This window comes from Sceloporus occidentalis, unplaced genomic scaffold (assembly GCF_023333645.1).
Source record: "Sceloporus occidentalis isolate IW3139 unplaced genomic scaffold, rSceOcc1.0.p SCAF_4, whole genome shotgun sequence".
NCBI classification, from domain to species: domain Eukaryota; kingdom Metazoa; phylum Chordata; class Lepidosauria; order Squamata; family Phrynosomatidae; genus Sceloporus; species Sceloporus occidentalis.
This window is the reverse complement of record NW_028316984.1, coordinates 25494500-25512854: the sequence shown is the minus strand read 5'-3', so window position 1 is coordinate 25512854 and position 18355 is coordinate 25494500. Positions and strand designations below refer to the sequence as shown.

General features: G+C 39.7%; 1 protein-coding gene across 1 annotated transcript in view; it reads right to left on the bottom strand.

Annotated features, from left to right (window-relative positions):
* Positions 1–18355, bottom strand: part of LOC149313647 (dynein axonemal heavy chain 7-like) — a 200027-nt gene that overhangs the window by 33205 nt on the left and 148467 nt on the right. Inside the window, exons 47-53 of the mRNA XM_089519551.1 lie at positions 17930–18084; positions 15021–15211; positions 13289–13422; positions 11931–12266; positions 6974–7100; positions 4162–4356; positions 3003–3095 (exon numbers count right to left, since the gene is read on the bottom strand). Of these exons, the coding sequence (XP_089375677.1) occupies positions 3003–3095; positions 4162–4356; positions 6974–7100; positions 11931–12266; positions 13289–13422; positions 15021–15211; positions 17930–18084 (1231 nt within the window). The remainder of the gene's footprint in view (positions 1–3002; positions 3096–4161; positions 4357–6973; positions 7101–11930; positions 12267–13288; positions 13423–15020; positions 15212–17929; positions 18085–18355) is intronic.

Sequence of the window (18355 nt, the reverse complement as noted above, 5' to 3'; positions counted from 1 at the left end):
TCCCCCTGTGCCTTCAAGCTGTCTGTTGACTTATGGCAACCCCCTTTTGAATTTCATAAGGCTGTCTTAAGCAAGGAAAGCTCAGAGATGCTTCCGCCAGACCTTTCCTCTGAAATATAGCCTACAGCATCAGATATTCATTGGTGGTTTCCCATCCAAGTCTTACGAAGGCTGACCCTGCTTAGCTTCTAAGTTTAGATGGGATCTAGCTGATTTTGCAATGTGTAATAACAGAAAAGGTGGCCACTGCACATCACTACCAACATGTTCAACCCAGATGAAACAATAAAAAGTCAATTTGCACCTGAAAAGCTGTGCCCTGTGCATGGGATCAATGCTGGCTCCCACATCAGTGGACTACTGAAACTGTTTTGGATTTTACTTGAAATTTGAAAGGAGTTATTGCTGATAATTCCCCCATAGGTTCAGCACCTTGGTTACACATTTAAAGTTCTGACAAAAATCCAGAATGGATTTGCAATTCTCCTAGATCCTAAAATACAATATAAAGCAATTAAAAATTAAGGTCAGGAATGGTGCCAGTGATGGGAGAGAGGCCCGTGCAGAAATCCACTGCCTCCACACATCACACACATTTGTCTTTCCCAGCATAATAATCTGATAAAAGATCTACCTAGTCTCCTGAGGGAAACATATTAGACCATATTTAATCTATATGCAAAGGGATCTTGTAGCACCTTTTAGACTGAGAGAAAGAAGTTGGTAGCATAAGCTTCTGTACAGGAAGTCTTCAACAGATGCAAATCTACAGCAACTTACGTTACCAACTGATCCAAAAAACCCTGGGCTGATTTATCCATGGATCAACTTCGGGCTGGTATAGGACAGCACTAAAAGCCACCTTGCGGGTGTTGTGGTGGAAGCCATTCACCTGCCCACACGTGGGCTGGCTTCACAGCACTCCGGTAGCACAGTATTCAGATGCCACCCGAGCACTGCAAAGCCACAGCAGCACCTTTTAGACAGAGACTGGCTTTTTGCCAGCTCAAAAAGGAGTGGCATTTTGCTGCCTCTTTTTGAGCCAGCAAAAAGCCAGTTCAGGGCTGCAGCATGCAGTTGTTGTGGCCCCGATCCAGCCCTCAAAGGGGGGGGGGGCATCAAGCTGCCCCTATATGACCATCTGTTTTGGCTCTACAGTACTGTACTTTAACTCTTATCAAAAAAGAAACCATCTCCTTCTCTGAGTAGAGTGCCAAAAGGCGGGAGCTTAGTCCATCCTAGAGCACTTAAAAAAGGCACCAGTCCCCTCTGATCTCTCCATCATGGCACTGCTTGTGACCTTTTTGAATGCCTCAGTGTGAAAATGGTGGCAGTGGCTTCCCTCAAAAGGAGTGCCAAGAGGAATTGGGCTTTGAAAAATTAAAACTAGGCAAAGGCACTGCATTGAAGTTAAAGGCTGTAATCACTGCTAAGGAAGTCTCCATTTTCTTTGCCTTTACATCCTTTGTGTTTTCTTAGTCCTGCCCATGCCTAGTCGGCTCCCCCACACAATACACAGCCAGTATTACCATAGTTCCCTCCTCATCCATCCAGCCTTTAGGGTGAGCACAAACAGTCATGCCTACCAGAAGTTTATAAGTTCTTTGGCACTGTCTTCCATTACATCCCTTCTTAAATGATCCTAAATCGTACATTTGAGCCATATCAAAATCCCTAATTTTGGCCCTCAAATCTGCACTCACTTTATACATGAGGTTGACTTATAGTCAAATGCATACAGTAAATGAAATGAATAAAGGTGTTAGAAGATCCTTTTGCATACCAATCAAGACCAACACTGCTATGTGTCTAAATTCTACCACGTATTTAATCCAGTAGGGGGCTTTTCACACTGCATTGTAGACCAGTTTGCAAACCGGTTTAAGAGGGGTTTATTCACATTTGCACTGGTTTTGCCAGACCCGAATTCAAAATAACTTCTTTAACCCATTTTTTCCAAGATTGAGTTTTTCCTGTTTCTTTTTCAAAACACCAGGTTTTATCAGGGTGCCACCAATGGGAACTTGCTCCCGATCCCATACAGGTCATCAAGGAGGGAGAGGTTAATGTGCAGGGGGTAGATCATGCCCATCCCTTTGCTTTCTCCCTGCCAGACAATCGTCATTGTTTTTCTCTCTTGACACAAGGTTGTGGAAGTGAAAAACGCAGCTCCAGAAACGCAGTGGATTCAAACTTCCTGCACTTTGGAAAGTGGTCTCTTCAAAGAACAGCACAGCTTTTTCCCTCTTCTGCCAGTAATTTTAGTCTCCTAACCTGCACCGATGTCTGATTCCCAGAGCTTATAAAGACAGGGAGGGGGTTCTCCTGGGAACATCATTAGACAGTTTTGGTTTTTTAATTTGACATCTTATGCACATATTTGTTATTGCATGGCCACAGTAGACTGCATCTTTAAAAATTCGCATCATCAGTATGAGAAAGGTGCACATGATTTGCATAACATTATTTTAAAAAATCCCTATCAGTGGGGTTGTGGGTTAGGGGTCGTTTCTTCCTTTTTTCCAAGAAATAAAACCTCAACAGACTCTGTTCCCAAGTTTGTGCATACTAAAGCTGTTGCACACATATTATATTGGTAAAAGATTATATTATTATATGGCTGAGAGAGTGAGACTCCCCCAAAGCTAACCTATCCCAGGGTTTCTTGCTAAGAATTGTTCTGAGGGGCTTGCCATTGCAATCCTCCAAGGCTGATGGGGGGGGGGGGGTTGTTGGCCAAACAGTATGTTATAGATCTGCATCATTTGACTGACAGTTTTAAAAAAAGTCCTGGGAACGATTGAAATGGCGGCCCATTTTAAATTGATATAAATGATAATGTGAACTTCATCAGGGTTAAATTGCCATGGAGAGATTCAATTGGGAACTTTGATTCGGTACGGCATCATCGAATCTCCCTGGATTTACTCATCATAAAAACACTATTGTGAATGAGCCCTAAACCTCTGAAAATTCAGCATATTCTATCCCTCCACACTTACTTTATCAGGTCTTAGGCAGCGGATGATGAGCATTCGCTGAAACTCTCCCATTCTGGCTTGCCAATCATCAGGAAAATTCTCATGATGAGGGTCCTGAAAACAGAAACATGCATATCTTGGATCAGGTTTCATCAAACTCAAAAGATGCCCATTTTACAGACAATCATCACAGAGTGCGGGCCATCTTGACTGCATGGAGAAACTCAAATCATGTCATGAGAAAAAGCTTTATTACACTTATCCCTGAACTCTCCTGATACTCTAATGTGTATTGAGGAAGGGGTAACGTGGAGGGAAAGTAAACCCTTCCAGATATCTAGTTTTGTATTCCACAGCCCTCTCCCTGTGGTATTCCAAATAATTTTGTATTGGAAAATTTGTATTTGGAACTGGGGAAAGGAACAATTAAGCATTTTACACCTTGCTCATAAGCCACTCCTCTGGAATTTTACTTTCTCTTTATTTCTTTGAATAGGAAATAGGGATCTATTATAAAAATACATTTAATTTAATGTATGTAAGGCAACCTGAAAACTGAAACAATTTAGGTTTAGGTTAAGTATTTGTAGTTTATTAATGGTAACTAAATAAGGTGATCAGTTTGTAACTAGGAGAAAACTTCACTGTAAAACTAACGCCAAGTTGATACTGCTTTAAATGCCCATGGGATTCTGGAATTTGTCATTTGCTGTGGCATGAGAGTTCTAACAAAGGATAAATAGCTCACAAAACTACAAATCCCAGAATTCCATAGCTCTGAGCCATGGCAGTTAACACACTATCAAACTGCATTAGTTAGCAACTCTTAATGGCACCAGAGCAAAAATTAAAAGATTCAAGCAGAAGTCTTTCCCATTATTTGCTACTTGATCATTGTTTCTAAAAGTTCCTTTTTGGGACTACAACTCCCCAATGTCCCAGCATGGATAGAGTTTTTGGAGAGTTCCCAAAAAGGGAACTTTTCAAAGCTTTGTTTTTAATTTCATATAATTTAACTTGTAGAGAATTATTCATGCAAATTGCATACTCTGCTTATTCCTTTAAAAACATGTAAAGCTAAAAAGGCGTAGAAGCTTACAGATGGAAGATGGTAAAGTGTGTAATGAATGTTTATTTTCATCAGTTAGCAAAAAGGGATGAAAAAGGGTGGATAACATACCAAACTATCATAGACTGCTTTCCATCCATCCTTCAAGTGGATAAATCCCTTCCGAAGGCCTTTGAAGGCTGGCAAGTCATCAAGGCGGCAGATTTCATCCCATGATGTCTGGGGAAGCCAGGGGCAGGGATTGGAATAGGGGTTGTCTAGGCCTATGCCTCCTGTCAGCAAAAACTTCCACTCAGCATTATCAATCTGCAATGAATTAAAACAAAACTAAGTATTTCAGAAGATCATTGAAATATGGAGGGTAACAGTTCAAAAACAGTTTTCAAAAAAAACAGAGTCTGTTCCAGAATAAAATACAAAAGGGAAGGTGAGAATGAAGGAACCAAGGAGCACCTTAATTCTCACTCACCTTTTTCCTATTTTAAGTTCAGAATTGGTTTACTTCATGGAATTAAAGTCAAGTCCAGAGTTAAGAGTTCAGGACTGCTGTGTTTCTGTTATGGTGCCCATCTTCTTGAGGAGATGCTACTGACCACCAGAGTCCCCTCAGCTTTTTCCTCCTATTTCTGTTTCTGCCCATCCATTGTCCCTTTGCAGTCACACAATGAAAAGCTTTTTAACAACTACATGAAACCACTGGGAGAGGTCATCTGGAGTAAGGTGACATCTGTATGTGGATGATGCCTAGCACTGTCACTCCTTTCAACCTAATTCCAAGAAAGCCATTCCTGTCCTAAACCAGTGTCTGGTTGCTGTAATGGACTGGATGAGGGCAAGCAAATTGAAGCTTTCAAGCCAGACAAGACAGAGGTTCTCCTGGTCAGTTGAAATACAGATCTGGGCATAGGGTTTCAGCCTGTGTTAGATGGGGTTACACTTCCCATTAAAACTCAGGTTTGTAGCTTGGGGGAACTTCTGGATTCAGTGCTGAGCCTGGAAGCCCAGGCAGTGACCAGGAGTGCCTTTGCACAGCTAAAACTCGTGAACCAACTTTCTGAAGAAGTCAGACCTGGCCACAGTGGTACATGCCTTGGTTACATCCCATTTGGATTACTGCAATGCACTCTATGTGGGGCTACCTTTGAAATGTGCTCAGAAACTTCAGCTGATCTGAAGAACTGCAGCAAGGCTGTGAACTGGAGCTGGTTACAGGGAGCATACAACTCCCTTGTTGCAACAGCTCCATTGGCTGCCAGTCCGTTTCCAGGCACAATTCAAAGTGCTGGTTTTGACCTAAAAAGCCCTATATGGCTTGGGTCCAGGCTATTTGAAAGACTGTATCTCCCCGTATGAGCCCCTCAGAGTATTGAGATCATCTGAAGAGGCCTTTCTCTCTGTCCCATCACCCTCTCGGATGCGTTTGGTAAGAACAAGATAAAGGGCCTTTTCAGTGGCTGCTCCCAAGCTCTGGAACTCTCTCCCTAGGGAGGCCAGGATGTCTAACGTACCCACATCTCATTCTGTCCCATACATACGACCCTATAAAATCATTTAAATTCATTTGTACTAGATAAATGTTAATAAACATTGCTCCCCTCAACAGCAAATAATGCTATTATCTCTTAAACAAATATACACTATAATGTCTCTTATATTTGGTGAATTTCTTTCATATTTTCCCCATGCAAGCAGAGGCTTCTACTGCAGCAGAGGAAGTTCCTTTTGCTGCTACATTCTAGTCTAGTTCCAAGTGAACAGGAATAGAAAGGACATGGCAGCTACCTAGCAACCAGCCTGCTTGTTTGCTTTTCTTTCTCACTTTTCTACCAAAAATGGCACTAGCAGCAGCTAGCCATTTTAAAATTGAAATTTAAAAAGCCCCAAATCTTAACTGAACCCAACAAAACACACAAAGTGCATCAATAAATAGAAATACACAGCACCCAACAAACCATAAACTCCAGTCAGCAAGCTAGCTAGTTGAATTGGCAAAGGCCTGAATAAACAAAATTGTGCCTTCTGGGGGAAGGACAAACAAAGTGGGAGGCAACCCAACCTCTCTTTGTATAAAAAAAGCATATATGAAACAATGGAGTATTTAAAACAGGCTGGTTCCAAATTGCACAATAAGCCCTTGGTATCCACTGCAGCTTGGTTTCAAGATCCCCCAAGGATACCAAAATCTGTGTATGCTCAACTCCAGTTATATACAATGGTCTAGTAAAATGGCATCCCTGCTATAAAGTGACAACATCAAGCTTTGCTTTTGGGAATTTTTAAAAAATATTTTCAAGCCATGGATGGTTGAATCTGAGGATGAAGGGCCAACTGTATAGAGCTTCTATACATCACAACTGACATTTTAAATTTGTTCTTAGCAATGGACAATAGCTACAAAAGATGCTGTAAAAAGGAAGCAACATGCACCCCGTAACCAGCCCCATAATCTGGACCAGATTTGTCCTGGAAGGGAACAAATGGCTAGGAAACTCTGGACTATCAGCAAATCTGGAGCTGGCCCTGTTCTAAAAAATGGTTAAGTCAGGCACAGACCAACTGCAAACAGAAAGCTGCCTATCCTTCCTTGCTTAGAGTGCCTACCAGTGTTGCAAACAAGCCTCGAAGATATTCCCCAGAATGTTTTACCAAAATCCAAAATTCCTGGAATTTCCCAATATTTACCAGAATATTCAGTCAAACTCCCAGGAAAGAAATTAATTAAATCCCCCAGATTCTGGGGAATTCCCCGGAAATTGGCAACGCTGCTGCCTACTTTCCTCCAGATCACCAGCTCCGCATGTGGATGTCAGGCAAATGAAAGCAACAAGAAGCAACAACATGGGGCAGCATTATGAAACTCGATCAACTGATTAATACATTAACATGTGATATAACATACAGTAATTCCTTTAGCAACACTAACCAGTCTATCATGCTTCAAAAGGTTTACGTTTAGGCAAAAGGAGAAGAGCAGCTTGTCTTTTTCAAAGAGGGAACGGCAGATATTGACATAGAGGGAGTAGGTAAAGTGATCTTTGAGAATTCTCAGCCTGCAAGCAAGAAAAGAAAACGGGGGGACCCCAAATTAATTTCACTTTGCAGCTAACCATTTAATACATATAATTACAAACTCCTTAGGTTTCAGCTGTTCTGGTCCATTTATCCACAAATAATCAGTACTACTAATTAACAACACACAGCAATTTCAGAGCAGAAATAGAGCTGAGCTCAAATTTCTCAGAAGTAGTTTTTTCTTGGAAAAATTCTGAATGTTTTTTGTTTATTTGTTTCCAATTTGCAAACTTTTCTCTGAATATTCTCCATCATTTCTTTTGGGTGGCTGCCCTGTTGTTGTTTCACTTCCATATCCATTTGGTAAGGGGGATACTATAGTTTGCCTATTGCCCAAACGGTTGCCAAAGTCAAGAGAGAACAAAGTAGAGGGCCAAGTTCCAAGCCTTCACCACTAACACTGCTGGACAGTCATCCACTGTAATAGATGCCGTTCCTTCATAACCACCTTTAAATGCCTTCTACACTCATGGCTATCTGTCCAGGCCAAGAGAATGTTTACTGTTTTTTATTTGCAGCTGACACTCTCTCCAGTTCCGGAAGCCCCTATCAAATGAGTATACAATTATATACCCATTCACCTGGGAGTAAACCTCATTAATTTTACTGTGACTTTCTTCTGACTGCACAGCAAGCCACAGTATTTACGATGCAGGAGCTACATTTTAAATATGCAGACCATGCTCTGCATGGATGAGCCTACTGGTGCCTCAACCAATGGTGACACAAGAGTTTGGAAGAGATTGCTTCATTTGCTTTTGCAGTGGCAAGCACACATTATAAATTAAGAGCATTCAGGTATGACAAGTTACTGATCACACTCTTAGTTTGCTCATATAATTTCATTTTGCATTGTAATGCCCTGTGTGGCTGGAACAAATAGTCAATATATGACTAAGTATAACTTAGTCATACTGGAGTTCAAGTCCTTGAAGTAATGATTAGCTTAAATTTCACTAGTTTGAATTGGCTTCATCATGACTATGTATAGGTCTAACTTGAAGAATTTACTTTGTTCTACCCTAAGCACTGAATATGCATGCCGTGAGTACTGAACTGGGACAGCATTATAACTTATTCATTCAGCAGTACTTCCTATTTCACAAATAGAGAGCTAGCTAAAGTGGAGGAGATGTTTCATCGGTTTTTTAAGCACACAGATGGATCAGTTATCACTAAGTGGACCAGCTACCTTAGCTATCTTAAGTATAGCTGCTAAGACACTGTTGAATGAAAGGATGAGGTAACTAACACAGCCCATGGGTGTTCTGATATATCTTGCTGGCAACTTGTTTTGGCCTCACCTCCTGACTCAAAACCCTTGTTGTTCATTTAGAACAGCTCCTCTGAGTGTCTCAGCAGTGAAATAAAGCAACATTTTGCTCTCTCGCTAAAGCACAAAGAAATACAACCAAGTAAAAGGTGTGTTCTGCACATTTCAGAAAATCCTGTGTAAAATCCATTTGTTTCATACCCCTTTTCTTCAAATCAAGACTTGCTAGACTAGCCTTACAGGGCTGTACATGCTCTGTAAATTATTGCTGATACTAGACAGGCTGCCTGCATTATATTCCAAAGGGCCAAATCATAAACTTTGTTAATGTTGTTGTGTGCCTTCAATTAGTTTCCTACTTATGGCGACTCTATCATGAGGCTTTCTTGGAAAGATTTGTTCAGAGGAGGTTTGCCAATGCTTTCCGCTGAGGCTGAGAGTGTATGATTTGTCCAATGTCACCCAGTGGGTTTCATGGCTGAGCTGGGGAATCGAACCCTTGTCTCCAGAGTCGTAGTCCAACACTGAAACCACCATGCTGGAATCAAAAGTCCCCCTCCCCCTGTATATGTGAAACACTTATAGCCATAAAACTTTGGAACGTAGTTGAAATGAACACATTTTTAAATGTGTAATACAGACTAGGTCATGACTTTGTTGTTTGTTATTAACTGCCCTCAAACTGGCCCCAACTCATAGTGACCCTGTGGATGAGACATCTCCAAGACCCCCTATCCTCCAATGATTTGCTCAAGTCCTCTAGATTCATGCCTGTGACCTCCCAGATTGAGTCTATCCATCTGACATGTGGTCTTTCTCTCTTTCTGCTGCCCATCACCTTTCTAAGCATTATTGACTTTTTGAGTGAGCCATGCCATCTCATTATGTGGCCAAAGTACAACAGCCTCAGTTTCATCATCTTGGCTTCCAAAGGGATTTCTGGCTTGATTTGTTCAAGGACCTGTTTGTCTTTTTGGCCATCCATGGTATTCCCAGCACTCTTCTCCAGCACCACATCTCAAATGTGTTAGTTCTTTTCCTATTTGTTTTCTTCACTGTCCTTTGTCACTGTATTTTCTGGTACAGTAGCTAAAACATTTGCTAGTGGATAATACATGAAGACAGGAGGGATATGTTGCACAAAGTACTGGCTAATAATTGTTATTTTACGAAGACACTTGCATCCCTTTAGACACAGATTGCCAGCAATATACAGAAAAGCATCTGCAAATTTCCACCTGCCAACTGGATACCTAACTGCAAGTTTCAGATCACTCACTCCTTTTGCTGCCTCCTGTTCAAACAAAGGAGACAGCACACAGACATTATGAGCACTTCCTCCACCAAAGCAGGGAAATAAAGGATTAATCAAACTCTTCCAGCCTTTAGAGACTTATAGGAACAGCAACATGTGGCTGGTTGGATGTTGGCAATTTTGTTTAAATCCCAAGAAGACACTTCATCTTGTATTGAATTAAACTATACTGATGAAGTATCATGAGACACACCCAAGTCTGAAGCTCCATGATAATGTAAGGTGAGGATTATAAACATAAATCTATGCTGGAGAAAAGGATTCTGGAAATCTAGCTGGATTCTTCAACTAAACCATGGATGGTAAACTTGAGAAATGGGTATCAAAAAAGGCACAAAAAGCAGAGGTCTGTTGCAGCATATCTAGGCCTTACCTGTGACTTGGAAAAGAAGGCAACACATGTGGCACACACTAGGTTTGGCAACCCCATTAACCCTTGAAATTAAATAATGTGTTGGTATCTTTTTTAAAAAAAATCAGCATTTTTTTCTCTAAAGCAAGGTGCACAGGGAGCACTCACCTTGTTTTAAAGAGGAGTCACACTCATGGAAGCTTCCAGAAAGCATGATTATCATTTAAAACAAGGTATGTTCTCCCTGGTAGGTCCTGTGTGTGAAATTAGTCTCCAAACTCACCCAAGCTGCCTGCCCTTCCACAATGGTCATACCTATACTAATGTTTACACTCATCCATTTGTTCATTTCAATGGACCAGAGGCATAGTTTCATCTGCACACAATGCACACTACTTACCAGAAAGTGCATTTTCCATTTGAAGACAGAGATGTGGGTTATATTTCTGTGAGTGTCCTTACAAGTTTCTCTGTGCTTTTGCAAAGAAACTCAACCAACCTTCCCAAACATGACAGCAGTGCCCTTATCTTAACAGTCACTAGCAACACAGCTGGCCCACCCAAAGTGTAAACAAAGTAAAGTGTGAAACTATCAATCCAAAGGTTGGAAATACCAGCTACACACACACAGTAAGCATCCACGCAGTACAAAATACAAAGTGGTGGGGGAGAGCAAACTTCCAAGAGTTTGTTTATGATTTATTCTCAAGCTATATATATATAAAAGAGAGTATCACATAAAATCTGACACTGAACTCAATTTTCACAGCACATTATTTTTTAAATGAGTTTCCAGTGAAGTCAACTTAAATGCTGTGTCCAATTAACTGAAGATACTGAAATTAGTCAAGCTAGCCTCCCCTAATTTTTATAAGCTTTCTTACTTAAGGCCTGTTTAGACATTTATCCCCTATCCTGAATTTAATAAAGAAGAAACTTGATGGGGATGATTCTATCTAAAAAAATTATGAGCTTTTCAATCACTTCTGTGTAGCTGTTACCAAGAATGTATCACATTATACTCTTATAAAGTTCTTCAAGGACAAACATCTTAACTTCTTATCTGTTTCAAAGTACTTAATATTTTAATCCAATATTTTAAATTCCCCTTCATTTATTTCTATGACAGCTTTTCCCCACTGTGTACACTGGGAACAGTTCAGAGGAAAATAAGTTGCCCTGAATCCTATGGATTTTGATAATTAAGGAACTTGGATTCCATTGATTTTAATTGAAAAGCTAGATATATGCTTAAATCCCACTGCAATCAGTACTGTCATCACCATTATGATCCTACATTTTCCCCCTGCAGGACGCAAGACAGCTTATAAAAGATTTTTAAAAATAGTTTAAAGTACACAAAATGCTCAAGTTAAAAATCAATTAACTGTCAAATAAATAAATAAATGCCAGTTAAAAACATGAACCATTTAAAAAAACACAACGATAGACAGTACATCTGATACATTGTACCAGGCCCATCTTGCCTAAATCATCAGTCTTCAAAGGCTTGTTAAAAAAAATCACCTGTTTATGGAAAGTAGGAAAGATGCCAGCCTAACTTCTGGAAAGGGAGTTCCAGAGTTTGGGGACAACCACTGAGAAGGCCCTCTTCTATGTTCCCACCAGATTAAGTTGGGTGGTGAAAGTGGTGGGACAGTCAGAAGGGCCTCCTCAGCAGTTCTCAAGTCATGGGCAGGTTTATGGGGAGAATATGGTCCGTCAATAGGCATGTCTACATCTGGAGGAAGCATATCCACAGTTCTTCAAAGACGAAAAATGGTATTCCAAGATTATATCTCAAAGTAGAAAAAATATGGAAGAACAACAGGATGTGCAAAATTAAAACATAAAAATATTTCACATACCTGTCCTGTAATACGTCTGACTTCTCAGAATTATCTATGGACATAATGAAAAGGTTGATGAACCATGTGAGGGAATACTGATACATGGGCTCGATATTGGCCAAGTCCGCAATGGAAAAAAACAGAATTGATGAATGAACTGCAATGGGACGATAGCCCATTCGAGTAGCATCTATCTTCTTTTCTGTCTCTTCTGCCACAGCTTGCTTTTCTGAAATTTCGTTAGCCAACGCTTTAGAAGAAGACAATATCTTGATGGCAGTTTCATCCTCTAAAATATTTCCTTCAGAAGATGAAAGGACTTCCAGAATTTTGTCCTCAATTTCTTTTAGCTGCCTAGAGTAAAGAACCAGATAATCATGTCAGGGAAGCAGTAAATAAATACATCCAAAAAGGGTTTGATGCAATCAAAAGGAGCCAAATAGCATTATTAGTTTACAAGCAGAGCTTGATAATTTTATAAACTGTCTGATAAGTTTTAACAGGGTGGTCTTTTCTCAAAATGCTCCCACTAGAACTTTACCACAGATTAGCTAAATATTTTCCATACATATCTCTATGAAGCTTGACAAAACTATCACCAGTCAAAGAACTTTCTCCAGTCCAACAAAGCAGCAAGCAGAGTTCTGTCATGACAGCACCTGCAATTTAATTCCAAGTGCCTGACATGAAGCCTCGAATGACACCCAGCTCCAGTACAGAACAATCATAAACCACAAGGAAGGGGCACACAGAATATCAAGATCAGCACTTTTACAAAGGAACTACTCAAACAGTGATACTTGGATACACAGACTGGTGTTGCAAATTGTCCTGGTAAAGAACCCTACATCTACATCCTGGAGAGATAACTCTTAGTCATGCTCAATAGACTCTTTCAAAAGCCTCAATTGGAAGAAAAATAAAACAAAATATTTCCCATGATTCTCCCAACTTCTGTGGAGTACCCTCTGTCAACTTTAAAAGCAATTTTACCATACCATTTTCTTCCCACTGCAGGACTGATTTTACAGTCACCTTAAACTTCACACCAATATAGATTGAATAGGCTTTTAAAAATATCAGATTTTTTTTACCATTTCTTGGATATAGTCCAGTTCCCTGTCAATCCCATCACAAGGTAGTGTGAGTGTGTTTGTGTGTGTGTGTGGGGGGGGGGGGTAATTTCACAGTGATCAGATGTGCTCACATGAACCCCATCTTCAAAGAAACCCCATTCATGAAGTAACATCAAATAACAGCAGCTTTTTACCAAGTGGAACCACAATTACATGATTCCATATCTAGCATTAACTACTCCTCTCCCCCAACCACTATTATTTTGTCAAGACAGTTTTCAAAGGAAACCCATTTTATACCGTTTGTTTTCTGCGCCTTGCAAGATTAAGGCTTGCTTTTCTTCTTCAAGATCTGGTCTCTCTCTTGCAACAACAATTCCAAGAAGCTGATCTTGCATCCCCTCAGGTGTGATCATGAAATTCAATAATGTTACCTGTGAAATTCAGAAGAGTTCCAAATCAAAAGAGCACAGGGAACAGACAAACCAGGAGTGGAGAACTTTTGGCCCTCCAGAGATTCTGGACTGCAACTAGCCCAGTCTTTTACCATTGGCAATACTTAGTGAAGCAGCTGGGAGATTATTTAAAACATCTAGAAAGTAAACGTTTCCTTACCCATGAGATAAACCATAAACTACTGTTAATGTCAGGCCATTAAAACATTGAGCTTTCAAATCCAGGATGGCATTTACCATCTGTGAGTGACACAGATTTATGGGTAGCCTATAAATCACTGTATATCCTATTTTCAAGAAGAAATGTATGTTTTTGATATACCTTCAATTATTTTTCCCATTAATCTGGTGTGTGTGAAAGCGACACTGAGATATATCACTGAGAAAGAGAGATGCAACCAACTAAGCAGCAAGCAGAAATCTTGCTTTCTTGAGGATGGTCTTCTACTGAGTTTGCATTACTGCAGTGTAGGATAGTGGGGAAAATGCAAGTAAGACACCAGACTTTTTGCAGGAAATTAATTTTATCTGGAGTTTAAGGAGGACAGTGCAAAATGTACTTTAGAATTTACAGCTTCTGAAAACACAGATGTGATAGTATCATGAAATATTGCAACTGCTGGTGATGACATAACTCCAGGCACAGTGCTCTAATCCAGGGGCTGACCAAAATGTAGCATGTAGATGCTAACTTCTGAAGTTTCCTCTCTCCTAGACTCAAAGGTTCAGTAAGGTGCTTTTATTATATGTATATGCACTTACCGTATATTTCAGGTTTTGTATTTCATATTTTATAGAATTACATTTACCTTTATAATTAGATTTTACTAATGCTTGTAGGTATATGTATTTTATGTATGTAAATGAATTTTGGAATATGGTCATTGACCACATTAAAATTATTGATGATGGTAAGGTGGTACAGAATGGCTTGGTAGGGTGGGGGAAAATGGAAAAAAGCTGAATAACCAACATAGCAGAGAATTTGTATAGTTGCAGCAAGTTGCTTAGGAATTGCTTCAATGCTAAAATATCTAACAATTCTGGGTTTATCAGCTACCAAGCTTTTGGGACTTTGCAAGCAAGTTGAAGAACTAGCTCAAGTTGGGATTCCCTTCTAGGTAGCAGGAGAATATTTGCCAGGTCTTTGAACATTTTTGCTCCAACTAATGGAGAACAAATAATCTAAGACAATGGCTCTTCAGAAAATGCTGAATTCCAGCTGCCATCAGCACTAGCCAACATGATCATTATCACAGATGATGGAAGTTGTAGCAGAACAACAGCTGCAGGATTGCAAGTTTCCCACTCCTACATGTTGTGTGTTGAGCATTTTGTTATCCATTGCATTCCCATTTTTCTTTTGCATTTTTCTTCTGTATTGTGGTGATATGGGGTTAATGTGAAAAAGACCAAGACAATAAAAAAGAAATAAAAACAAAGTAAACACAGGCATTGATACTAGGCAAATGGGCTACCATTCAGGACAATATGACAGGAAAGACTGTGCAATTCATATCATTCTCTCCTTATTAAATAATAAAAGAAATCAGACAGTTTGTATGCAAACTGCTCACTTTGACGGATGTCTCTGGGAGGTAATGTGGGTTTCTCAGCTTGGTTGTAATATAAAAACGAAAGTCAGGCGCATACTCAATGGTGGAATCCCCAAGGCGGATACAGATGCTGCCAGCCTGCTTGAAGGTCTGTTTAAGTAGAAGCGGCTCGAGAATAGGATCCAGTTCTTCACCAATATTTTCCAGAAGCACTTGAATAGAAACCAAAACAGGTTTAGTTAAATCATAAATCCCTGATCCCATTTGCAGGAAATGGGAACAAAACAAAAACAGAGGTGAAAAGGGAAAGGTAACTTTATTCTAGAAATAAAAGCATACAAACAACAAATTTTACCCTAAGGGGGAAACCAATCTTGTGTACTCAACTGTTCAAAGCTCAGTGGAAAATAAAATATTTTATATAGCTCCAGATGCCTGCAAACATTTTAAAGAACTCCACCATAAAATCTGATACAAGTAATATTTTATAGCAGAAAAAACAAGGGTAATCTATAATTTAAAAAAACCAAAAAGGCAAATTGTTGCCAATGAAATGCTGAGAAAGCAAATTGCATACATTTTTGATGGGATTGTCCAAAGATCAAAGTCTATAAGAAAGTTACATTTAAACAGGTTGGATGCATAATAGCATGTCATCATTTCAACTCTGAAAGTATTGATTGGAATTACTAATGATTAAGCACAAAAAATGAATAATTGGTTAAAAACATGCATACCTTATGAGTAAAAATAACAAATTCCCCTTCAATACGCCAACTATTTTTTGTTTAAGTGGGAATCATGGTGGACCATAGAGGATTTTCACCAGCTCAGAACAGTATTAGAAATTGTGGCCTGTCCTAAATTAAGGAAACTAAGCACACATGTAGAATGTAGTAAAAACCACAAAAAGACATTTAGTTTAAATCGAACATTGGGCTTTTTGGATTTTACGATAAACAATTTTGGGTGATTTTGTAAGATACATACTGGCTGGAAGGGAAAACATAATGTCAGCAATATCCATGATTATGTGTGAGAGGTATTATTTGATGAGAAATGGTGTGTTATGTCCTATTGTCCTTACAGTGAACTACTGAATCTTAACCAGATTGGGTTTTGCCGGTTTTGCCTTCCCCTTTTAAAAAAAGTGAGCAATTGAGTTCTGAATTCTAACCCCATGATGGAAACGTCACACAACTTACTGCACTCACAAATATAGAAAGAGCAACAAAATATTCAGCATGATACTCTACCATTGTGAAGGTCAGTTTTCAGATGCTGAAAAAATCAGGACATCATGGGAGTAGCAGCAGAATCCTACATACTAGTGGTCTTCAAACACTGCTCCTCCAAGGTGTTGTGGACTTTAATACCCAGAGGCCTCAGCTACTTTGGCCAATGGTAAGAGATTCTGGGAGTTGAAGCCCAAAATACCTGGAGGACCAAAGTTTGAAAACTACTGCTATACATGTCTTTTCATTAGTGAATCCTATACAATGTAATGAAACTTAATTCCAGTTTATATGATCATAGCCTGAACTTCACTTTCATGTGTTTTAAAGACTGATTTAACAATTTTCTAGCTGTTCTGTTAAAAGAGAATAATGGTATGGCTACTAATCAGGCTGTGGGTGGAATTACAAGTTATACCTGACATAAAGCTGCTACCCAAAAGCCACTCCTGTGTCAAATTGTTTCCCATTCCCCATGTGTAAGAACACTGTCCCTGCAGCATCCTATCAAGTATTCTTCTGCCCCTAGTAGCAACAGATAAAGACAGGAAGCAGGGAAAATACGCAATGTGATAAAGTTTTCCTACAGCTTGTCAGAGGGCATTTTTAGTGGCATCCCTGTACTGACAGAAATACATAATTTTGTCCTGTGCTCACTCAGTGCCTAGAAGCTAAAGTAGCTCCAGATATCACAGTAAAGTCTGCCGTCTTCTTAGTACGTACAACCTTCTGTGGACTGCAATAGGAGAAATGATTCCTGCACTTTTTCAGTTAGATGAAAATGACTAGCATCTTGGGTGTTTCTTTTCTGTCACAGACTCTTATTCCTTATGTTTTAGAAAACATGGAGACCTTGGAGACCCAACTCCCCACCTGCACCCATTCCAGAAAAAAAAGGCCCAAAACACAGCGAAAGAGCATTTCGGCCTTCCTGGCCCCTAGAGGGTCATTTTGGATCATTCTCAGGCCAAAAAACAAAAACACTTTTTTGATAACTTCTGCAAATATTTCTTTTGACCCCTGGGGTCAAAATATAGTGGAAATACCCTCCACGCCTTCTGAAGCATTTTGGAGCAAAAGCATTGTTTGATCCCTGGGAGCCATCAAAAGCGCCCTGAAGGGGCGACATGTGCTCTCTGGGCTTCACTTTGCTCACCACTGATATAGATATTTGTTTGAGATGTTTTGGGCTACATCTTCTATCAACCTCACCTTTCATATCCAACAGATGCCCTGACAATGTCCTGGACTGCAGCTCCTTCACTGATGGGATTTGTAGTCCAGAACATCCTCAGTATCATCCTGATTTTTAAAAATAAATGAATGGCTATGAATTAATCAGCCCTGTAATGATATGAGGTATGAGTCATTTGAAAGCATTAGATAAATTAGACCAGCCTGACATTTTAAAGATGAACACACCCAGGAAAGGGACTGATAATTTAATCAGGAGCTTAATAGGATAGATATCTTGGCAGATTCAATCAATACAAAATTATTATAATGACTGAATAAAGTACCTCACATAAAAAAATGATTAAGCTGACAAGTACCAATATTCCTAGCAACTGATGGCGACTAGTATGTGATGAATCTCAACCAATGCTGACTCTATAATTAACCCTGCTTTCCCGGGATTGTACAGCAGAGAGTATGTTTCTTGACAATGTGCACTTTTAGGACTTGGTTGCTTACCAGGCGTACCAAACTGAACACAGTTTTCTAGGGTCCGCACAAATTCAGAGTCAGTAAGCTTAATAACATGCAAGCTGTTTGCTTTTTCCATGTGCTTAATCCATTTGTTTGCTTGGCCCTGAGGATCTATCATGAGAGGCCATCTTCTTGCATTCCTAGAGAGGGAGACAGAAAGAGAAAGAAAATGGAACATATAAACCTCAAGGATAAGCTTTGCCTATTATGCAGGAATCAGGGTACTTTTTATTAAGTTAAACAAGGTGTACAGAGGTTATATTCCTTGTTTTTGAGGTGGATCCCGCTTCCTGGAGACTTTCAGAAGTGGAATCTACCTTAAAACCAAGACTACAGCTGAATACATGCTAATTACATAGCAAAAATTAAAACCCTGGTTTTAATTCTCCCACCAGAGCAAGTTCAGGAAGA